The following is a 23,809-nucleotide window of genomic DNA, read 5'->3' as shown; positions in this document are numbered from 1 at the left end:
ACGCTATTGAAAAACATTAAGTTTAGTCGTTAAAAATCACAATAAATTAAAAGGTTTTCGTTCAGCCATGCAAGGTTATTAAAAAGCGTTTTGTTTTCTAAGGGATAATTTCAAGCAAGTCTCTATTAAAAAAGCTACGCTTACATCTTAATATGTAGTTACATTCAATTTTTCGCGCACTTTATTGAACAAAGCGGTTCAGCGATTCGTACCAATATACATAATATAAACTCCTCAGTAACCGCGAAATGAGATAATATGTTGGTAATAGAAAAAGAGCCGTCTCTTTACTTAACAAGATTTTAAATTTATTTTAAATATGAAAAATTTAGATGTCTCACATACAAGTTTAATTTTAAGATAATTGAGAATAAAGCCTGTTCATAGAAATCATATTTAAAATACTACTACGACTTTTAGAACTTTAAATGTTGGCTATTCGTTCGAAAATACGTTTTTGAAAAATTGTTAGTATAAATTGGATCTACGAGAACATAAAATAATCAAGAATAGCAAGCAATTATATATAATGGATGCTTGTAATTTAATTAATAAAAAAAAAAAAAAAAAAAAGAACAATCGGTTCTGTACGCTTTATTTCCGGAAATGAGTAACCTATATTGTGCAATTTGCGAAATTGATTTTGTTGAAGTTCATCATCCATATTTATTTATATTTTACTAACAATAAAATTTTAGATTACTTATTCATTTAATATCTGAAGTTATTGCTTCACCAGTAATGGGTACAGAAAGATATATATTTGTTATAACGCATAAACAATTTTCTGAAACTGGTAGATTGGGCAAAATTTTGAGAAATTTTAAAATAGTCGTATGTTCACGATACAAATCTTTATTGACTCTAAATATATGATTTCAATGATAAACTGGTTTTTATTTCTGTCAGTATCAAGGATTAACATCAATTACTAAAGAAGTTTATAAAAGTTGTCTTAGGTATACGATACAAACTAAGATAGATACTTTGTGGAATAAAGTTGATGATTATTTTGTTCAAGGAAAACATTTTTATAACTTTATAGAAGGATCTAGAGCATTAAAATTAGATACACTAATAGGGCTTAATAAAAAATCTAATTTTGTTCTTCGTATAACTAATATTAAAATAATGTGAAAAATATTAACATTAAAAAGTTTTTAGAAAGGAAAATGTACTTGCAATTTCATGCAGAAATACTTAAAATTCCATATATCAGATTTGAAGACTATCTTTCACCAACTATTATATCACATTTTTTATAATGGAATTTTATTTTATGAAATTAAATTTTTCAATTGCAAATCTAAAGTTTTTAGATATACTGAAACGTGTGTACCAAGTAGTCCATTCAAAAATTATTCCAAATAGAGAAAAAGAATCTACAATTACACATTTTTTATCTGATATGCTTATGAAATTACTGGGAGTTTGTGGTAAACAAATGGCTACAGATATCCAAAGATATGCTCCATTTGATACAGCGAGTTACACAGAATATTTAATAATTTCTATTCAATAGTCGCAAATAAAATCTATTCTCCATTACATACGGAAACCTTTGAGTATAAAATCAGGTAATGCATCGCCAAAGGACAGAGGATTAAGTAAGTATCTTAAGGAAAAGGGTAATATTATCTCACAATTAGAATTTTCTGATAGATATATAGATGGATTGACAAAAGACGTGAATAGTGCTACAAATTCATAATGTACAATTACAAAATTAAACAACAAGGATGTAAAAGAAAATCAAAGTGGTACTAAGATAATAATATACCTTTACAAATATACCTAAAAATTGTAATTACTTGAATTGTAAATTATAAAATTTTATCTTTCATTGTTTATGCTTCGCTTATAATCGTCTCTATTTAAATATTGCTACCGCAAGAAAAAGATCAAAGAGAAAAGCATTTAACACTAAAGGAGAAACTATCAAAAGCTAAATCTGATAAAGATAGCTGCTCATCTTTATCCAGTATACACATATTTATGTTTCTAAATTCTGTATGATTAAGTAAAAATTACATATAATCATTCTATAATTTATTAAATAGGATCAAAACAACATTGCGGAGACAATGGCAAAAACAAATTAGTTAGATCAAATGAAGAATAGTGAATTGAGTGGTTGTCTAAATTCCACATGATCCAAGAGCAAAAAGAGGTGTACTTATTAATAAAGTATAATCACACATCGAGAATACAACAATTTTACAGTCATTTCGTATGTAAATGCATGTAAATGTATCTTTAGAAGGAAACATAGAAATGTATCATACGTGTTCTTAAGGGTACTAAGTTAGTATAAGAAATAATACTAACATGCTATAACATGACATATTATATTTTTAAATTTATACATTATAGCAGCTTTAGTATATAACAAATAAAATAATAGTATATAATTAGATATAATTAATAAAAGGTTATAAATTCTTTTTGCGTCGCTGATTTTTTATGATCTATTTATCATTTCTAATATAGCTTTCCTGTCAGCTTCATTTTTTATACCAATTTCAATTAAATCTTCATTAGTTAAAGTCATAAACAAATCAATGTCAACCTGAAATAAATTTACAATATTAATTTATAATAAAATTTTATGCATATACTTATATATATATAACACATAATTTGATAACATATTTACTTCTTGTTGGAGAAATATAGGCACGTATTGACCTAATCCGTAATGTTTTAGTAAAACAAACATTTTTGCTTCTTCTGAATTTAAAATTATTCCTCTTGGAGGTGGCCTGTAACGTGGTGGCGTTGGTGTATTTTCTCCAAATACATTTTCATCATTCATATTTGGCAGAACATTTTGTTGGCGCAATGGACTAAATTCAAGCGCATATTCAAGAGTAGTATCAAGATCTTCTTTGTGTTGAATATTTAAATCTTGTGGCCGTATGGACTGTAATCTTTGCAAACAATATAGTTAAATTAGAATATCCTAGTTATTTTGTATATGTATCAATTGCGAATTGCTAGCATTGATGGTAATAATACCTTCTATTTCTTGGTTCTTAGCTTCCATATTCTCTATTGTGTGGAAAACTTCAACTTCCAAGGTAATGGTTTTACCAATAAGTGTTTTAAGAAGAGATCTGCATTCCTCCGTGAAGTCTCAACTGCACAAAAAGACAAAAAGATTATATTAATGTACAATATCGTGAAAAAATGTACTGTGGTAGTAAATCCTAAAATAAACATTTTCTAAGCAATACTTGTATATTTTTTTAATTTTTAATTTACAAAAACATTAATCAGCTGAAATTTTGTTAAACAAAATGATGGCATCATAGAGTATAGGTTAGTTGAAAACTCATCTAATAGCTTTTTACATAAATATGGAAGAAACAGCTGTTATATTTGCATTTCTTGAAATAATTTATAGAATAGGGTAGATTGTTCAGAGTAATCTTTTTATATCAATTTATAATAAACCCTTGAATTTTTCCATATACAACTCTTTCAATAGCAAGTTGTTTGCTTGGATGTTATCCTTCTGCAGATACTGTTTTAAGCTGTTATTACATTGCTTTTCATTTTCATTGGTTTCCATATTTAATTGTTTCATACAGATTAATTAGTTTTGTATGCTGAGTATTTCACCACCTTGCAAAGCCATTTACGACACATCGGATACGCAGATAAAAGGAAACTTGACGGACGGGGAAAAACAGAAGAGAATCGCTAGCAGTTGCACTAAATCTGGATATAGGAACTAGTTATGATACCAACATGACATTTATCTCACCAAAAGCCAGTTTAGATTTCCAGCTCATGATCTTTGCTGCCTAAGACGCATAAAATGCAAGATGCTAGAGAAAGATAAAGAAAAATCAGAAAAACATGCGAAATGAGGATAAACAGATACCGTAGATGCGCTGCTACATTGAACACGAATATAAACACCTGCTACAGACATTCAACAATGAGAATGGTCACTCATTTTAGGAATTTCAGGATTGTCATCAACAAAACATAGGCATCGTCAATTTTAATGATTCTACTTCCTCGACATTTTTTTTCGCATTTGTCAAACGAGAACGTTTCTTTCGATATTTTTCAAGATTTCACTGCTTCTCATGCTAAGTGTATTGCTTTAAGCAATAGCTTTAATATTCGTTTTTACTATCATCTAGTGCAAACGCAATTAACAATTTCAGTGCCAAACTATTGGTATATTGTTGCCAAACGTAAGGAGCATTTGCGAAAAGAGACAAAGGGGATATATTTTTGAGATATATATATATATATATATTATATATCGATATATTATATATATTGCAATTTCATGCAGAAATACTTAAAATTCCATATATCAGATTTGAAGACTATCTTTCACCAACTATTATATCACATTTTTTATAATGGAATTTTATTTTATGAAATTAAATTTTTCAATTGCAAATCTAAAGTTTTTAGATATACTGAAACGTGTGTACCAAGTAGTCCATTCGAAAATTATTCCAAATAGAGAAAAAGAATCTACAATTACACATTTTTTATCTGATATGCTTATGAAATTACTGGGAGTTTGTGGTAAACAAATGGCTACAGATATCCAAAGATATGCTCCATTTGATACAGCGAGTTACACAGAATATTTAATAATTTCTATTCAATAGTCGCAAATAAAATCTATTCTCCATTACATACGGAAACCTTTGAGTATAAAATCAGGTAATGCATCGCCAAAGGACAGAGGATTAAGTAAGTATCTTAAGGAAAAGGGTAATATTATCTCACAATTAGAATTTTCTGATAGATATATAGATGGATTGACAAAAGACGTGAATAGTGCTACAAATTCATAATGTACAATTACAAAATTAAACAACAAGGATGTAAAAGAAAATCAAAGTGGTACTAAGATAATAATATACCTTTACAAATATACCTAAAAATTGTAATTACTTGAATTGTAAATTATAAAATTTTATCTTTCATTGTTTATGCTTCGCTTATAATCGTCTCTATTTAAATATTGCTACCGCAAGAAAAAGATCAAAGAGAAAAGCATTTAACACTAAAGGAGAAACTATCAAAAGCTAAATCTGATAAAGATAGCTGCTCATCTTTATCCAGTATACACATATTTATGTTTCTAAATTCTGTATGATTAAGTAAAAATTACATATAATCATTCTATAATTTATTAAATAGGATCAAAACAACATTGCGGAGACAATGGCAAAAACAAATTAGTTAGATCAAATGAAGAATAGTGAATTGAGTGGTTGTCTAAATTCCACATGATCCAAGAGCAAAAAGAGGTGTACTTATTAATAAAGTATAATCACACATCGAGAATACAACAATTTTACAGTCATTTCGTATGTAAATGCATGTAAATGTATCTTTAGAAGGAAACATAGAAATGTATCATACGTGTTCTTAAGGGTACTAAGTTAGTATAAGAAATAATACTAACATGCTATAACATGACATATTATATTTTTAAATTTATACATTATAGCAGCTTTAGTATATAACAAATAAAATAATAGTATATAATTAGATATAATTAATAAAAGGTTATAAATTCTTTTTGCGTCGCTGATTTTTTATGATCTATTTATCATTTCTAATATAGCTTTCCTGTCAGCTTCATTTTTTATACCAATTTCAATTAAATCTTCATTAGTTAAAGTCATAAACAAATCAATGTCAACCTGAAATAAATTTACAATATTAATTTATAATAAAATTTTATGCATATACTTATATATATATAACACATAATTTGATAACATATTTACTTCTTGTTGGAGAAATATAGGCACGTATTGACCTAATCCGTAATGTTTTAGTAAAACAAACATTTTTGCTTCTTCTGAATTTAAAATTATTCCTCTTGGAGGTGGCCTGTAACGTGGTGGCGTTGGTGTATTTTCTCCAAATACATTTTCATCATTCATATTTGGCAGAACATTTTGTTGGCGCAATGGACTAAATTCAAGCGCATATTCAAGAGTAGTATCAAGATCTTCTTTGTGTTGAATATTTAAATCTTGTGGCCGTATGGACTGTAATCTTTGCAAACAATATAGTTAAATTAGAATATCCTAGTTATTTTGTATATGTATCAATTGCGAATTGCTAGCATTGATGGTAATAATACCTTCTATTTCTTGGTTCTTAGCTTCCATATTCTCTATTGTGTGGAAAACTTCAACTTCCAAGGTAATGGTTTTACCAATAAGTGTTTTAAGAAGAGATCTGCATTCCTCCGTGAAGTCTCAACTGCACAAAAAGACAAAAAGATTATATTAATGTACAATATCGTGAAAAAATGTACTGTGGTAGTAAATCCTAAAATAAACATTTTCTAAGCAATACTTGTATATTTTTTTAATTTTTAATTTACAAAAACATTAATCAGCTGAAATTTTGTTAAACAAAATGATGGCATCATAGAGTATAGGTTAGTTGAAAACTCATCTAATAGCTTTTTACATAAATATGGAAGAAACAGCTGTTATATTTGCATTTCTTGAAATAATTTATAGAATAGGGTAGATTGTTCAGAGTAATCTTTTTATATCAATTTATAATAAACCCTTGAATTTTTCCATATACAACTCTTTCAATAGCAAGTTGTTTGCTTGGATGTTATCCTTCTGCAGATACTGTTTTAAGCTGTTATTACATTGCTTTTCATTTTCATTGGTTTCCATATTTAATTGTTTCATACAGATTAATTAGTTTTGTATGCTGAGTATTTCACCACCTTGCAAAGCCATTTACGACACATCGGATACGCAGATAAAAGGAAACTTGACGGACGGGGAAAAACAGAAGAGAATCGCTAGCAGTTGCACTAAATCTGGATATAGGAACTAGTTATGATACCAACATGACATTTATCTCACCAAAAGCCAGTTTAGATTTCCAGCTCATGATCTTTGCTGCCTAAGACGCATAAAATGCAAGATGCTAGAGAAAGATAAAGAAAAATCAGAAAAACATGCGAAATGAGGATAAACAGATACCGTAGATGCGCTGCTACATTGAACACGAATATAAACACCTGCTACAGACATTCAACAATGAGAATGGTCACTCATTTTAGGAATTTCAGGATTGTCATCAACAAAACATAGGCATCGTCAATTTTAATGATTCTACTTCCTCGACATTTTTTTTCGCATTTGTCAAACGAGAACGTTTCTTTCGATATTTTTCAAGATTTCACTGCTTCTCATGCTAAGTGTATTGCTTTAAGCAATAGCTTCAATATTCGTTTTTACTATCATCTAGTGCAAACGCAATTAACAATTTCAGTGCCAAACTATTGGTATATTGTTGCCAAACGTAAGGAGCATTTGCGAAAAGAGACAAAGGGGATATATTTTTGAGATCGATATATTATATATATATAATATATATATATATATAATATGATATAATATGATATGACAGATAAAATGTAACATAACACAATGCTACAGCGTCTTATTATTCGCATCGCGCGGGAACTTTATTTCAAAATAATTATATAAAATGTTACAAACGATTGAATTTTTCTGCAGAAACCCTGTATGAGATGTTTCACATATTAAACAAATTGCGTACTTGTTTGGAAAAATAATTTTATTATAACCCGCGGTGTTTAATACCGAGGCCGTGTATACGCTAGTGTTATTTATTAAAATTAAACACGGAATAATTACTTGAGCTTTGAGACAATACTGTTTCGACCGTAATTATCCTTTTACTAAACTGTGTAACCACGTATACACAGGTGTACAATTAGTTAAAGTATTGCCTTCGATCCTTAAAATAGGACCGTGAACACCAGAAAGAGGAAACAATGTATCCATTAAAAGTTGACGAGAATGAGAAATATGAAACATAACGATATGGAAATTCCGTAGCAGTTTTTACTGATATTTTACACAAAGTGTTAATATTGCCAAGTAAAAACAAAGCAAACAAGAATTCTTTGAAAAACGGCATCGTTTCGGAAAGTGAGTAAGAAGTACATTCTCGCGCTGTACCCAGTAGGCGTGGCTTATTCAACCAATGGTAATGCAGTACAGTACAGTACGGGGCATTGATTGGTCCACAACTTTGGCACAGTGCCATATTGCCATGAAGGAGTAATGTGGAAGGGATAATTAATAAAATAGCCATGGTCTAGTAACAGGTTGAATATTCAGTATTCGTCTAACCGTGGCCTAGTGCGCGTCGTTCGTTCGTACGACACTGCAGTTTAAATTTAACAATATAAAATGATGCCTGTAATGAGATCGCGATATTTGGCGGAAGAAAATTCAGAATCTTCGGAACACGAAGAATCAGTGCCTGCTCCTGGCACATTGTCCGATGATTTAAACTCATCGCTTGATTCAACCTTGACGATTGATTCAAATTCATCGGTTCATTCAACTTTGTCGATTGAGCCAACATCGGAGGACGATTTAGCCGCATGCACAGGTATACAATTAGTTAAAATGTTTCGACATCCCGACATTCGACATGAATTTATAATTCATTTCGACATCCAATTTCATGTAATTGTTATTGATTTAACATCCTTTGCATTTTCAGTCGAGGTGATTGATTTAACATCACCGATGCCATCGACGTCGGGAATGCCGCCAACATTCCCGATACAAATGCCGCTGGATTATCCAATTGCATCGTTCCCATCCACGTTGCGCGGCATTCAAGAAAATTATGACGATTTTCGTTTTGAAGCAGCAAGACGATCAAGTTTTCAAAACTGTCCCGTATCTTTCATTGACCCTGCCAGTTTTGCAGCTGCAGGGCTGTATTATACGGGAGAAGCGGACATAGTCCGTTGTTTTGAATGTCAGTTGGAAATAAGACACTGGTCAGAGGGACATACTCCCATGACAATTCATGAGATGCATTCTCCAGACTGCAAATTTGTTCGTAGAGAACACTGTAATAACGTACCAATCGGCCAAGATCCTGATAAATATCTACGGAGAAAACGAAGAAATAGAAACATATCTTGCCCTTATGGTTTACAATATAAAGACTCATTTGATTTCAATGACCATCGATTTTTAAGATATGCACGAAACCCGTCGGCATACGAATTGAGCCGTTTGGGACTAACAAGTGTTAAGGAACCAAAAAATTTGGATTATAGTACTTACAAATCCAGATTAAATTCATTTGCAAATTGGCCTACATATATGAAACAGACAGGTGAAGCATTAGCCGACGCCGGCTTTTACTATACCGGAGTAAGAGATATTACCACCTGTTACCACTGTGGAGTTGGTATAGGAAATTGGAAAACAGAAGAAGAACCTTGGGTTCAACATGCAATGCTATCTCCCTGTTGCAGTTATCTATTAACAGTACGAGGGACGCAATACGTCAATGATGCAACAGGCCAAGAGTTATACGATACTTGCGAAGGGGTAAGTAGACAAACTTGCAGCCTCAACCATATGTATAATTAATAATTCCGATTTATAATTGTGTACATTATATTTATTTCAGCCATCAGTACAAACTACAGCTGAGAGCCATGAGAAAGCCACTAGTGACAATGAAGTTATCGAGATGACTCTCCCTAAGAAACAAGGTAAGTAATAAAAATCAAAACACAGATAGATCATACATTCTTTAATTTGTATGAAATACGTATACGTACAATAAATTTTATTATATATTACATTTCCATATTCTGTTTACTGTTTTAGCTGCTCTGGAGGAAGAGAAGAAGAAATTGATAGATGCTCGAAGGTGTACAGTTTGCAAGGAACGAGAAGCAATAATGACATTTATACCTTGCGGACACCTTGTCACATGTCAGTATTGCTCCCAAGCTTTTGGACAATGCCTAATTTGCGGCAGAGAAATTGAAGCACAAATTCGTGTATTTTTTTAATAACACATGCACATCTATGCATTTATATTTATATAATTATGTACATATGTATATTAGCATATTCATATCTCGTATACGAATATATTTTACAATTTTTTAAAAATGACGTATACACATTAAAATCTGTGATACTATTTACCATTGAATTAAGTGTATATATCAGAGACTTATAAAAAAGAAATGTATTTAATTAGTTTAATATCATGCTTCTATTTACTAATTACTGTAGAAATAGTACTAAAATTATAATACTTTGTATGTTTTAATTTTTTTTATTTTAAGTGTTACTTAATTAAACTCATTAAATGCATTTCTTCTTTGTATGTTTTAATTTTTTTTATTTTAAGTGTTACTTAATTAAACGTTGAATTCTGTATCTTATCTTATCTGAATGAAGTTAACTTTTTCCGCAACTAACTAATTGTTTTTTCTTTTATTCCTCTTAGTTAGTAAAATGAAACTGTATTATACATATATATATATATATATATATATATATATTTCAAATCATAAAAATCGTAACTTACATTTTGTTTTATTATACATAGTTATCCTGTTTTCTATTCGTTAAATAAAGCCAATTAAAAGACAATTGTATTTTTTATATTAACAAAACCTCGAAGTTTTAATGCAAGGAACTTGTTAGTTAGAAGTTTATGATTGTAAAACTGAGCATTTTCAAGGTGTTTTACAACTTCGATTTCTATTTGTAATTCAGTAAATAGTTTATAGTTCAGTAAATGGAACTGTTGACAGTGAATACATAAATACACTTAGCTGGCGGTCATTTTATAATGTGATTTTGAACTTTGATTGAATTGGGTTTGAGCCATTTTTTACTCCTCGCCACTCATGAGACCAGCTGTTATGTTAGTAAATACTTGCGGACTTGTATAATCTATGTAATTTCCCGTAAATTTCAGTACATCTGTACGGACCAACTGAATGATGGATAGAAGCAATATGACGTCAAATTAACGTGTAAAAATGGCAGTAAAATAGCCAAAATATGCTCAGCTTTAGATAGTCATAACTTTTAAACCAGTAGATTCCTCGCCTTAAAACTTCTATTTTCGCATTCTACACGTCGAAATTAGCAAATTAGAAAAATTGCAAGAAAAGGTCAATAATTTTTGGTTTCTTAAAAAAAATCTAAGAGAGAGTGCAATACCTCGACACTCGGCACCATGGTCGTATGTCGTAGAGCACTATCTCTGTCCTGCAACATAATCTTCAACTCACCTGTAAGAACGCGCTATCCACCTCTATCATTCTATGGGAGAACTACATGGTGTCTATGATAACTATTTATGTAAGTACATAGTAATTAACTCATTCCTTACCGAATACACTATGCGTAGTATTGAAACTTGAATTACGCGCCGTTTACTTCAAATGGCTTGAAGTTACGTATATACAACATAATTGGACGCTACTGAACCGTTATGTTACATACGAATATGGCCTTATATTTAGCGATATCAATATGCAATTTAGAATCGAAATTTGAAATCACGTTCACATAACTGAAATGCCAAATACATCTATATATTGGTTAAAAAATTCGATGCCAGTATTGTAGCAGGGGGTGAATAAGAATTCAAAATGCAGGAAATACGCTATTGAAAAACATTAAGTTTAGTCGTTAAAAATCACAATAAATTAAAAGGTTTTCGTTCAGCCATGCAAGGTTATTAAAAAGCGTTTTGTTTTCTAAGGGATAATTTCAAGCAAGTCTCTATTAAAAAAGCTACGCTTACATCTTAATATGTAGTTACATTCAATTTTTCGCGCACTTTATTGAACAAAGCGGTTCAGCGATTCGTACCAATATACATAATATAAACTCCTCAGTAACCGCGAAATGAGATAATATGTTGGTAATAGAAAAAGAGCCGTCTCTTTACTTAACAAGATTTTAAATTTATTTTAAATATGAAAAATTTAGATGTCTCACATACAAGTTTAATTTTAAGATAATTGAGAATAAAGCCTGTTCATAGAAATCATATTTAAAATACTACTACGACTTTTAGAACTTTAAATGTTGGCTATTCGTTCGAAAATACGTTTTTGAAAAATTGTTAGTATAAATTGGATCTACGAGAACATAAAATAATCAAGAATAGCAAGCAATTATATATAATGGATGCTTGTAATTTAATTAATAAAAAAAAAAAAAAAAAAAAGAACAATCGGTTCTGTACGCTTTATTTCCGGAAATGAGTAACCTATATTGTGCAATTTGCGAAATTGATTTTGTTGAAGTTCATCATCCATATTTATTTATATTTTACTAACAATAAAATTTTAGATTACTTATTCATTTAATATCTGAAGTTATTGCTTCACCAGTAATGGGTACAGAAAGATATATATTTGTTATAACGCATAAACAATTTTCTGAAACTGGTAGATTGGGCAAAATTTTGAGAAATTTTAAAATAGTCGTATGTTCACGATACAAATCTTTATTGACTCTAAATATATGATTTCAATGATAAACTGGTTTTTATTTCTGTCAGTATCAAGGATTAACATCAATTACTAAAGAAGTTTATAAAAGTTGTCTTAGGTATACGATACAAACTAAGATAGATACTTTGTGGAATAAAGTTGATGATTATTTTGTTCAAGGAAAACATTTTTATAACTTTATAGAAGGATCTAGAGCATTAAAATTAGATACACTAATAGGGCTTAATAAAAAATCTAATTTTGTTCTTCGTATAACTAATATTAAAATAATGTGAAAAATATTAACATTAAAAAGTTTTTAGAAAGGAAAATGTACTTGCAATTTCATGCAGAAATACTTAAAATTCCATATATCAGATTTGAAGACTATCTTTCACCAACTATTATATCACATTTTTTATAATGGAATTTTATTTTATGAAATTAAATTTTTCAATTGCAAATCTAAAGTTTTTAGATATACTGAAACGTGTGTACCAAGTAGTCCATTCAAAAATTATTCCAAATAGAGAAAAAGAATCTACAATTACACATTTTTTATCTGATATGCTTATGAAATTACTGGGAGTTTGTGGTAAACAAATGGCTACAGATATCCAAAGATATGCTCCATTTGATACAGCGAGTTACACAGAATATTTAATAATTTCTATTCAATAGTCGCAAATAAAATCTATTCTCCATTACATACGGAAACCTTTGAGTATAAAATCAGGTAATGCATCGCCAAAGGACAGAGGATTAAGTAAGTATCTTAAGGAAAAGGGTAATATTATCTCACAATTAGAATTTTCTGATAGATATATAGATGGATTGACAAAAGACGTGAATAGTGCTACAAATTCATAATGTACAATTACAAAATTAAACAACAAGGATGTAAAAGAAAATCAAAGTGGTACTAAGATAATAATATACCTTTACAAATATACCTAAAAATTGTAATTACTTGAATTGTAAATTATAAAATTTTATCTTTCATTGTTTATGCTTCGCTTATAATCGTCTCTATTTAAATATTGCTACCGCAAGAAAAAGATCAAAGAGAAAAGCATTTAACACTAAAGGAGAAACTATCAAAAGCTAAATCTGATAAAGATAGCTGCTCATCTTTATCCAGTATACACATATTTATGTTTCTAAATTCTGTATGATTAAGTAAAAATTACATATAATCATTCTATAATTTATTAAATAGGATCAAAACAACATTGCGGAGACAATGGCAAAAACAAATTAGTTAGATCAAATGAAGAATAGTGAATTGAGTGGTTGTCTAAATTCCACATGATCCAAGAGCAAAAAGAGGTGTACTTATTAATAAAGTATAATCACACATCGAGAATACAACAATTTTACAGTCATTTCGTATGTAAATGCATGTAAATGTATCTTTAGAAGGAAAAATAGAAATGTATCATACGTGTTCTTAAGGGTACTAAGTTAGTATAAGAAATAATACTAACATGCTATAACATGACATATTATATTTTTAAATTTATACATTATAGCAGCTTTAGTATATAACAAATAAAATAATAGTATATAATTAGATATAATTAATAAAAGGTTATAAATTCTTTTTGCGTCGCTGATTTTTTATGATCTATTTATCATTTCTAATATAGCTTTCCTGTCAGCTTCATTTTTTATACCAATTTCAATTAAATCTTCATTAGTTAAAGTCATAAACAAATCAATGTCAACCTGAAATAAATTTACAATATTAATTTATAATAAAATTTTATGCATATACTTATATATATATAACACATAATTTGATAACATATTTACTTCTTGTTGGAGAAATATAGGCACGTATTGACCTAATCCGTAATGTTTTAGTAAAACAAACATTTTTGCTTCTTCTGAATTTAAAATTATTCCTCTTGGAGGTGGCCTGTAACGTGGTGGCGTTGGTGTATTTTCTCCAAATACATTTTCATCATTCATATTTGGCAGAACATTTTGTTGGCGCAATGGACTAAATTCAAGCGCATATTCAAGAGTAGTATCAAGATCTTCTTTGTGTTGAATATTTAAATCTTGTGGCCGTATGGACTGTAATCTTTGCAAACAATATAGTTAAATTAGAATATCCTAGTTATTTTGTATATGTATCAATTGCGAATTGCTAGCATTGATGGTAATAATACCTTCTATTTCTTGGTTCTTAGCTTCCATATTCTCTATTGTGTGGAAAACTTCAACTTCCAAGGTAATGGTTTTACCAATAAGTGTTTTAAGAAGAGATCTGCATTCCTCCGTGAAGTCTCAACTGCACAAAAAGACAAAAAGATTATATTAATGTACAATATCGTGAAAAAATGTACTGTGGTAGTAAATCCTAAAATAAACATTTTCTAAGCAATACTTGTATATTTTTTTAATTTTTAATTTACAAAAACATTAATCAGCTGAAATTTTGTTAAACAAAATGATGGCATCATAGAGTATAGGTTAGTTGAAAACTCATCTAATAGCTTTTTACATAAATATGGAAGAAACAGCTGTTATATTTGCATTTCTTGAAATAATTTATAGAATAGGGTAGATTGTTCAGAGTAATCTTTTTATATCAATTTATAATAAACCCTTGAATTTTTCCATATACAACTCTTTCAATAGCAAGTTGTTTGCTTGGATGTTATCCTTCTGCAGATACTGTTTTAAGCTGTTATTACATTGCTTTTCATTTTCATTGGTTTCCATATTTAATTGTTTCATACAGATTAATTAGTTTTGTATGCTGAGTATTTCACCACCTTGCAAAGCCATTTACGACACATCGGATACGCAGATAAAAGGAAACTTGACGGACGGGGAAAAACAGAAGAGAATCGCTAGCAGTTGCACTAAATCTGGATATAGGAACTAGTTATGATACCAACATGACATTTATCTCACCAAAAGCCAGTTTAGATTTCCAGCTCATGATCTTTGCTGCCTAAGACGCATAAAATGCAAGATGCTAGAGAAAGATAAAGAAAAATCAGAAAAACATGCGAAATGAGGATAAACAGATACCGTAGATGCGCTGCTACATTGAACACGAATATAAACACCTGCTACAGACATTCAACAATGAGAATGGTCACTCATTTTAGGAATTTCAGGATTGTCATCAACAAAACATAGGCATCGTCAATTTTAATGATTCTACTTCCTCGACATTTTTTTTCGCATTTGTCAAACGAGAACGTTTCTTTCGATATTTTTCAAGATTTCACTGCTTCTCATGCTAAGTGTATTGCTTTAAGCAATAGCTTCAATATTCGTTTTTACTATCATCTAGTGCAAACGCAATTAACAATTTCAGTGCCAAACTATTGGTATATTGTTGCCAAACGTAAGGAGCATTTGCGAAAAGAGACAAAGGGGATATATTTTTGAGATCGATATATTATATATATATAATATATATATATATATAATATGATATAATATGATATGACAGATAAAATGTAACATAACACAATGCTACAGCGTCTTATTATTCGCATCGCGCGGGAACTTTATTTCAAAATAATTATATAAAATGTTACAAACGATTGAATTTTTCTGCAGAAACCCTGTATGAGATGTTTCACATATTAAACAAATTGCGTACTTGTTTGGAAAAATAATTTTATTATAACCCGCGGTGTTTAATACCGAGGCCGTGTATACGCTAGTGTTATTTATTAAAATTAAACACGGAATAATTACTTGAGCTTTGAGACAATACTGTTTCGACCGTAATTATCCTTTTACTAAACTGTGTAACCACGTATACACAGGTGTACAATTAGTTAAAGTATTGCCTTCGATCCTTAAAATAGGACCGTGAACACCAGAAAGAGGAAACAATGTATCCATTAAAAGTTGACGAGAATGAGAAATATGAAACATAACGATATGGAAATTCCGTAGCAGTTTTTACTGATATTTTACACAAAGTGTTAATATTGCCAAGTAAAAACAAAGCAAACAAGAATTCTTTGAAAAACGGCATCGTTTCGGAAAGTGAGTAAGAAGTACATTCTCGCGCTGTACCCAGTAGGCGTGGCTTATTCAACCAATGGTAATGCAGTACAGTACAGTACGGGGCATTGATTGGTCCACAACTTTGGCACAGTGCCATATTGCCATGAAGGAGTAATGTGGAAGGGATAATTAATAAAATAGCCATGGTCTAGTAACAGGTTGAATATTCAGTATTCGTCTAACCGTGGCCTAGTGCGCGTCGTTCGTTCGTACGACACTGCAGTTTAAATTTAACAATATAAAATGATGCCTGTAATGAGATCGCGATATTTGGCGGAAGAAAATTCAGAATCTTCGGAACACGAAGAATCAGTGCCTGCTCCTGGCACATTGTCCGATGATTTAAACTCATCGCTTGATTCAACCTTGACGATTGATTCAAATTCATCGGTTCATTCAACTTTGTCGATTGAGCCAACATCGGAGGACGATTTAGCCGCATGCACAGGTATACAATTAGTTAAAATGTTTCGACATCCCGACATTCGACATGAATTTATAATTCATTTCGACATCCAATTTCATGTAATTGTTATTGATTTAACATCCTTTGCATTTTCAGTCGAGGTGATTGATTTAACATCACCGATGCCATCGACGTCGGGAATGCCGCCAACATTCCCGATACAAATGCCGCTGGATTATCCAATTGCATCGTTCCCATCCACGTTGCGCGGCATTCAAGAAAATTATGACGATTTTCGTTTTGAAGCAGCAAGACGATCAAGTTTTCAAAACTGTCCCGTATCTTTCATTGACCCTGCCAGTTTTGCAGCTGCAGGGCTGTATTATACGGGAGAAGCGGACATAGTCCGTTGTTTTGAATGTCAGTTGGAAATAAGACACTGGTCAGAGGGACATACTCCCATGACAATTCATGAGATGCATTCTCCAGACTGCAAATTTGTTCGTAGAGAACACTGTAATAACGTACCAATCGGCCAAGATCCTGATAAATATCTACGGAGAAAACGAAGAAATAGAAACATATCTTGCCCTTATGGTTTACAATATAAAGACTCATTTGATTTCAATGACCATCGATTTTTAAGATATGCACGAAACCCGTCGGCATACGAATTGAGCCGTTTGGGACTAACAAGTGTTAAGGAACCAAAAAATTTGGATTATAGTACTTACAAATCCAGATTAAATTCATTTGCAAATTGGCCTACATATATGAAACAGACAGGTGAAGCATTAGCCGACGCCGGCTTTTACTATACCGGAGTAAGAGATATTACCACCTGTTACCACTGTGGAGTTGGTATAGGAAATTGGAAAACAGAAGAAGAACCTTGGGTTCAACATGCAATGCTATCTCCCTGTTGCAGTTATCTATTAACAGTACGAGGGACGCAATACGTCAATGATGCAACAGGCCAAGAGTTATACGATACTTGCGAAGGGGTAAGTAGACAAACTTGCAGCCTCAACCATATGTATAATTAATAATTCCGATTTATAATTGTGTACATTATATTTATTTCAGCCATCAGTACAAACTACAGCTGAGAGCCATGAGAAAGCCACTAGTGACAATGAAGTTATCGAGATGACTCTCCCTAAGAAACAAGGTAAGTAATAAAAATCAAAACACAGATAGATCATACATTCTTTAATTTGTATGAAATACGTATACGTACAATAAATTTTATTATATATTACATTTCCATATTCTGTTTACTGTTTTAGCTGCTCTGGAGGAAGAGAAGAAGAAATTGATAGATGCTCGAAGGTGTACAGTTTGCAAGGAACGAGAAGCAATAATGACATTTATACCTTGCGGACACCTTGTCACATGTCAGTATTGCTCCCAAGCTTTTGGACAATGCCTAATTTGCGGCAGAGAAATTGAAGCACAAATTCGTGTATTTTTTTAATAACACATGCACATCTATGCATTTATATTTATATAATTATGTACATATGTATATTAGCATATTCATATCTCGTATACGAATATATTTTACAATTTTTTAAAAATGACGTATACACATTAAAATCTGTGATACTATTTACCATTGAATTAAGTGTATATATCAGAGACTTATAAAAAAGAAATGTATTTAATTAGTTTAATATCATGCTTCTATTTACTAATTACTGTAGAAATAGTACTAAAATTATAATACTTTGTATGTTTTAATTTTTTTTATTTTAAGTGTTACTTAATTAAACTCATTAAATGCATTTCTTCTTTGTATGTTTTAATTTTTTTTATTTTAAGTGTTACTTAATTAAACGTTGAATTCTGTATCTTATCTTATCTGAATGAAGTTAACTTTTTCCGCAACTAACTAATTGTTTTTTCTTTTATTCCTCTTAGTTAGTAAAATGAAACTGTATTATACATATATATATATATATATATATATATATATTCAAATCATAAAAATCGTAACTTACATTTTGTTTTATTATACATAGTTATCCTGTTTTCTATTCGTTAAATAAAGCCAATTAAAAGACAATTGTATTTTTTATATTAACAAAACCTCGAAGTTTTAATGCAAGGAACTTGTTAGTTAGAAGTTTATGATTGTAAAACTGAGCATTTTCAAGGTGTTTTACAACTTCGATTTCTATTTGTAATTCAGTAAATAGTTTATAGTTCAGTAAATGGAACTGTTGACAGTGAATACATAAATACACTTAGCTGGCGGTCATTTTATAATGTGATTTTGAACTTTGATTGAATTGGGTTTGAGCCATTTTTTACTCCTCGCCACTCATGAGACCAGCTGTTATGTTAGTAAATACTTGCGGACTTGTATAATCTATGTAATTTCCCGTAAATTTCAGTACATCTGTACGGACCAACTGAATGATGGATAGAAGCAATATGACGTCAAATTAACGTGTAAAAATGGCAGTAAAATAGCCAAAATATGCTCAGCTTTAGATAGTCATAACTTTTAAACCAGTAGATTCCTCGCCTTAAAACTTCTATTTTCGCATTCTACACGTCGAAATTAGCAAATTAGAAAAATTGCAAGAAAAGGTCAATAATTTTTGGTTTCTTAAAAAAAATCTAAGAGAGAGTGCAATACCTCGACACTCGGCACCATGGTCGTATGTCGTAGAGCACTATCTCTGTCCTGCAACATAATCTTCAACTCACCTGTAAGAACGCGCTATCCACCTCTATCATTCTATGGGAGAACTACATGGTGTCTATGATAACTATTTATGTAAGTACATAGTAATTAACTCATTCCTTACCGAATACACTATGCGTAGTATTGAAACTTGAATTACGCGCCGTTTACTTCAAATGGCTTGAAGTTACGTATATACAACATAATTGGACGCTACTGAACCGTTATGTTACATACGAATATGGCCTTATATTTAGCGATATCAATATGCAATTTAGAATCGAAATTTGAAATCACGTTCACATAACTGAAATGCCAAATACATCTATATATTGGTTAAAAAATTCGATGCCAGTATTGTAGCAGGGGGTGAATAAGAATTCAAAATGCAGGAAATACGCTATTGAAAAACATTAAGTTTAGTCGTTAAAAATCACAATAAATTAAAAGGTTTTCGTTCAGCCATGCAAGGTTATTAAAAAGCGTTTTGTTTTCTAAGGGATAATTTCAAGCAAGTCTCTATTAAAAAAGCTACGCTTACATCTTAATATGTAGTTACATTCAATTTTTCGCGCACTTTATTGAACAAAGCGGTTCAGCGATTCGTACCAATATACATAATATAAACTCCTCAGTAACCGCGAAATGAGATAATATGTTGGTAATAGAAAAAGAGCCGTCTCTTTACTTAACAAGATTTTAAATTTATTTTAAATATGAAAAATTTAGATGTCTCACATACAAGTTTAATTTTAAGATAATTGAGAATAAAGCCTGTTCATAGAAATCATATTTAAAATACTACTACGACTTTTAGAACTTTAAATGTTGGCTATTCGTTCGAAAATACGTTTTTGAAAAATTGTTAGTATAAATTGGATCTACGAGAACATAAAATAATCAAGAATAGCAAGCAATTATATATAATGGATGCTTGTAATTTAATTAATAAAAAAAAAAAAAAAAAAAAGAACAATCGGTTCTGTACGCTTTATTTCCGGAAATGAGTAACCTATATTGTGCAATTTGCGAAATTGATTTTGTTGAAGTTCATCATCCATATTTATTTATATTTTACTAACAATAAAATTTTAGATTACTTATTCATTTAATATCTGAAGTTATTGCTTCACCAGTAATGGGTACAGAAAGATATATATTTGTTATAACGCATAAACAATTTTCTGAAACTGGTAGATTGGGCAAAATTTTGAGAAATTTTAAAATAGTCGTATGTTCACGATACAAATCTTTATTGACTCTAAATATATGATTTCAATGATAAACTGGTTTTTATTTCTGTCAGTATCAAGGATTAACATCAATTACTAAAGAAGTTTATAAAAGTTGTCTTAGGTATACGATACAAACTAAGATAGATACTTTGTGGAATAAAGTTGATGATTATTTTGTTCAAGGAAAACATTTTTATAACTTTATAGAAGGATCTAGAGCATTAAAATTAGATACACTAATAGGGCTTAATAAAAAATCTAATTTTGTTCTTCGTATAACTAATATTAAAATAATGTGAAAAATATTAACATTAAAAAGTTTTTAGAAAGGAAAATGTACTTGCAATTTCATGCAGAAATACTTAAAATTCCATATATCAGATTTGAAGACTATCTTTCACCAACTATTATATCACATTTTTTATAATGGAATTTTATTTTATGAAATTAAATTTTTCAATTGCAAATCTAAAGTTTTTAGATATACTGAAACGTGTGTACCAAGTAGTCCATTCAAAAATTATTCCAAATAGAGAAAAAGAATCTACAATTACACATTTTTTATCTGATATGCTTATGAAATTACTGGGAGTTTGTGGTAAACAAATGGCTACAGATATCCAAAGATATGCTCCATTTGATACAGCGAGTTACACAGAATATTTAATAATTTCTATTCAATAGTCGCAAATAAAATCTATTCTCCATTACATACGGAAACCTTTGAGTATAAAATCAGGTAATGCATCGCCAAAGGACAGAGGATTAAGTAAGTATCTTAAGGAAAAGGGTAATATTATCTCACAATTAGAATTTTCTGATAGATATATAGATGGATTGACAAAAGACGTGAATAGTGCTACAAATTCATAATGTACAATTACAAAATTAAACAACAAGGATGTAAAAGAAAATCAAAGTGGTACTAAGATAATAATATACCTTTACAAATATACCTAAAAATTGTAATTACTTGAATTGTAAATTATAAAATTTTATCTTTCATTGTTTATGCTTCGCTTATAATCGTCTCTATTTAAATATTGCTACCGCAAGAAAAAGATCAAAGAGAAAAGCATTTAACACTAAAGGAGAAACTATCAAAAGCTAAATCTGATAAAGATAGCTGCTCATCTTTATCCAGTATACACATATTTATGTTTCTAAATTCTGTATGATTAAGTAAAAATTACATATAATCATTCTATAATTTATTAAATAGGATCAAAACAACATTGCGGAGACAATGGCAAAAACAAATTAGTTAGATCAAATGAAGAATAGTGAATTGAGTGGTTGTCTAAATTCCACATGATCCAAGAGCAAAAAGAGGTGTACTTATTAATAAAGTATAATCACACATCGAGAATACAACAATTTTACAGTCATTTCGTATGTAAATGCATGTAAATGTATCTTTAGAAGGAAACATAGAAATGTATCATACGTGTTCTTAAGGGTACTAAGTTAGTATAAGAAATAATACTAACATGCTATAACATGACATATTATATTTTTAAATTTATACATTATAGCAGCTTTAGTATATAACAAATAAAATAATAGTATATAATTAGATATAATTAATAAAAGGTTATAAATTCTTTTTGCGTCGCTGATTTTTTATGATCTATTTATCATTTCTAATATAGCTTTCCTGTCAGCTTCATTTTTTATACCAATTTCAATTAAATCTTCATTAGTTAAAGTCATAAACAAATCAATGTCAACCTGAAATAAATTTACAATATTAATTTATAATAAAATTTTATGCATATACTTATATATATATAACACATAATTTGATAACATATTTACTTCTTGTTGGAGAAATATAGGCACGTATTGACCTAATCCGTAATGTTTTAGTAAAACAAACATTTTTGCTTCTTCTGAATTTAAAATTATTCCTCTTGGAGGTGGCCTGTAACGTGGTGGCGTTGGTGTATTTTCTCCAAATACATTTTCATCATTCATATTTGGCAGAACATTTTGTTGGCGCAATGGACTAAATTCAAGCGCATATTCAAGAGTAGTATCAAGATCTTCTTTGTGTTGAATATTTAAATCTTGTGGCCGTATGGACTGTAATCTTTGCAAACAATATAGTTAAATTAGAATATCCTAGTTATTTTGTATATGTATCAATTGCGAATTGCTAGCATTGATGGTAATAATACCTTCTATTTCTTGGTTCTTAGCTTCCATATTCTCTATTGTGTGGAAAACTTCAACTTCCAAGGTAATGGTTTTACCAATAAGTGTTTTAAGAAGAGATCTGCATTCCTCCGTGAAGTCTCAACTGCACAAAAAGACAAAAAGATTATATTAATGTACAATATCGTGAAAAAATGTACTGTGGTAGTAAATCCTAAAATAAACATTTTCTAAGCAATACTTGTATATTTTTTTAATTTTTAATTTACAAAAACATTAATCAGCTGAAATTTTGTTAAACAAAATGATGGCATCATAGAGTATAGGTTAGTTGAAAACTCATCTAATAGCTTTTTACATAAATATGGAAGAAACAGCTGTTATATTTGCATTTCTTGAAATAATTTATAGAATAGGGTAGATTGTTCAGAGTAATCTTTTTATATCAATTTATAATAAACCCTTGAATTTTTCCATATACAACTCTTTCAATAGCAAGTTGTTTGCTTGGATGTTATCCTTCTGCAGATACTGTTTTAAGCTGTTATTACATTGCTTTTCATTTTCATTGGTTTCCATATTTAATTGTTTCATACAGATTAATTAGTTTTGTATGCTGAGTATTTCACCACCTTGCAAAGCCATTTACGACACATCGGATACGCAGATAAAAGGAAACTTGACGGACGGGGAAAAACAGAAGAGAATCGCTAGCAGTTGCACTAAATCTGGATATAGGAACTAGTTATGATACCAACATGACATTTATCTCACCAAAAGCCAGTTTAGATTTCCAGCTCATGATCTTTGCTGCCTAAGACGCATAAAATGCAAGATGCTAGAGAAAGATAAAGAAAAATCAGAAAAACATGCGAAATGAGGATAAACAGATACCGTAGATGCGCTGCTACATTGAACAC

General features: G+C 30.1%; 6 protein-coding genes across 6 annotated transcripts; 2 read left to right on the top strand and 4 right to left on the bottom strand.

Annotated features, from left to right (window-relative positions):
• Positions 1 to 2,329: 2,329 nt before the first annotated feature.
• LOC132910780 (ankyrin repeat and SAM domain-containing protein 6-like) lies at positions 2,330 to 2,973 on the bottom strand. The gene is made up of 2 exons (XM_060966751.1): positions 2,657 to 2,973; positions 2,330 to 2,569 (listed from the first exon to the last, which is right to left on the bottom strand). Exons 1-2 carry the CDS (start codon positions 2,813 to 2,815, stop codon positions 2,462 to 2,464), a joined length of 267 nt encoding a protein of 88 aa, XP_060822734.1. The 5' UTR covers positions 2,816 to 2,973; the 3' UTR covers positions 2,330 to 2,461.
• A 2,477-nt stretch (positions 2,974 to 5,450) lies between these two features.
• LOC132910261 (ankyrin repeat and SAM domain-containing protein 6-like) lies at positions 5,451 to 6,094 on the bottom strand. Its single transcript, XM_060965803.1, has 2 exons — positions 5,778 to 6,094; positions 5,451 to 5,690 (listed from the first exon to the last, which is right to left on the bottom strand). The coding sequence occupies exons 1-2, from the start codon at positions 5,934 to 5,936 to the stop codon at positions 5,583 to 5,585; spliced, it is 267 nt and encodes an 88-aa protein (XP_060821786.1). The 5' UTR covers positions 5,937 to 6,094; the 3' UTR covers positions 5,451 to 5,582.
• Positions 6,095 to 8,252: 2,158 nt separating this feature from the next.
• Positions 8,253 to 9,892, top strand: LOC132910559 (baculoviral IAP repeat-containing protein 3-like). Its single transcript, XM_060966331.1, has 4 exons — positions 8,253 to 8,457; positions 8,572 to 9,419; positions 9,502 to 9,586; positions 9,705 to 9,892. Exons 1-4 carry the CDS (start codon positions 8,253 to 8,255, stop codon positions 9,890 to 9,892), a joined length of 1,326 nt encoding a protein of 441 aa, XP_060822314.1.
• Positions 9,893 to 13,837: 3,945 nt separating this feature from the next.
• LOC132910779 (ankyrin repeat and SAM domain-containing protein 6-like) lies at positions 13,838 to 14,481 on the bottom strand. Its single transcript, XM_060966750.1, has 2 exons — positions 14,165 to 14,481; positions 13,838 to 14,077 (listed from the first exon to the last, which is right to left on the bottom strand). The coding sequence occupies exons 1-2, from the start codon at positions 14,321 to 14,323 to the stop codon at positions 13,970 to 13,972; spliced, it is 267 nt and encodes an 88-aa protein (XP_060822733.1). The 5' UTR covers positions 14,324 to 14,481; the 3' UTR covers positions 13,838 to 13,969.
• Positions 14,482 to 16,639: 2,158 nt separating this feature from the next.
• Positions 16,640 to 18,279, top strand: LOC132910558 (baculoviral IAP repeat-containing protein 3-like). Its single transcript, XM_060966330.1, has 4 exons — positions 16,640 to 16,844; positions 16,959 to 17,806; positions 17,889 to 17,973; positions 18,092 to 18,279. The coding sequence occupies exons 1-4, from the start codon at positions 16,640 to 16,642 to the stop codon at positions 18,277 to 18,279; spliced, it is 1,326 nt and encodes a 441-aa protein (XP_060822313.1).
• Positions 18,280 to 22,223: 3,944 nt separating this feature from the next.
• On the bottom strand, positions 22,224 to 22,867 carry LOC132910781 (ankyrin repeat and SAM domain-containing protein 6-like). The gene is made up of 2 exons (XM_060966752.1): positions 22,551 to 22,867; positions 22,224 to 22,463 (listed from the first exon to the last, which is right to left on the bottom strand). Exons 1-2 carry the CDS (start codon positions 22,707 to 22,709, stop codon positions 22,356 to 22,358), a joined length of 267 nt encoding a protein of 88 aa, XP_060822735.1. The 5' UTR covers positions 22,710 to 22,867; the 3' UTR covers positions 22,224 to 22,355.
• Positions 22,868 to 23,809: the final 942 nt, after the last annotated feature.

The sequence above is a fragment of the Bombus pascuorum genome, chromosome 9 (genome assembly GCF_905332965.1).
Source record: "Bombus pascuorum chromosome 9, iyBomPasc1.1, whole genome shotgun sequence".
Lineage (NCBI taxonomy): Eukaryota > Metazoa > Arthropoda > Insecta > Hymenoptera > Apidae > Bombus > Bombus pascuorum.
Note: the sequence above shows the minus strand (reverse complement) of the source record. Positions and strands in the feature narration are given on the sequence as shown.

Excerpts from the sequence above, each read along its gene's own strand:
- LOC132910780 (XM_060966751.1), bottom strand. The coding sequence starts at position 2,815 with ATGAATGATGAAAATGTATTTGGAGAAAATACACCAACGCCACCACGT. Across the intron at positions 2,570-2,656 it reads CTATATTTCTCCAACAAGAA|GTTGACATTGATTTGTTTAT; the intron begins GTAAATATGTTA and ends AATTTATTTCAG.
- LOC132910261 (XM_060965803.1), bottom strand. The coding sequence starts at position 5,936 with ATGAATGATGAAAATGTATTTGGAGAAAATACACCAACGCCACCACGT. Across the intron at positions 5,691-5,777 it reads CTATATTTCTCCAACAAGAA|GTTGACATTGATTTGTTTAT; the intron begins GTAAATATGTTA and ends AATTTATTTCAG.
- LOC132910779 (XM_060966750.1), bottom strand. The coding sequence starts at position 14,323 with ATGAATGATGAAAATGTATTTGGAGAAAATACACCAACGCCACCACGT. Across the intron at positions 14,078-14,164 it reads CTATATTTCTCCAACAAGAA|GTTGACATTGATTTGTTTAT; the intron begins GTAAATATGTTA and ends AATTTATTTCAG.
- LOC132910558 (XM_060966330.1), top strand. The coding sequence starts at position 16,640 with ATGATGCCTGTAATGAGATCGCGATATTTGGCGGAAGAAAATTCAGAA. Across the intron at positions 16,845-16,958 it reads CGATTTAGCCGCATGCACAG|TCGAGGTGATTGATTTAACA; the intron begins GTATACAATTAG and ends TTGCATTTTCAG. Across the intron at positions 17,974-18,091 it reads GACTCTCCCTAAGAAACAAG|CTGCTCTGGAGGAAGAGAAG; the intron begins GTAAGTAATAAA and ends TTACTGTTTTAG.
- LOC132910781 (XM_060966752.1), bottom strand. The coding sequence starts at position 22,709 with ATGAATGATGAAAATGTATTTGGAGAAAATACACCAACGCCACCACGT. Across the intron at positions 22,464-22,550 it reads CTATATTTCTCCAACAAGAA|GTTGACATTGATTTGTTTAT; the intron begins GTAAATATGTTA and ends AATTTATTTCAG.
- LOC132910559 (XM_060966331.1), top strand. The coding sequence starts at position 8,253 with ATGATGCCTGTAATGAGATCGCGATATTTGGCGGAAGAAAATTCAGAA. Across the intron at positions 8,458-8,571 it reads CGATTTAGCCGCATGCACAG|TCGAGGTGATTGATTTAACA; the intron begins GTATACAATTAG and ends TTGCATTTTCAG. Across the intron at positions 9,587-9,704 it reads GACTCTCCCTAAGAAACAAG|CTGCTCTGGAGGAAGAGAAG; the intron begins GTAAGTAATAAA and ends TTACTGTTTTAG.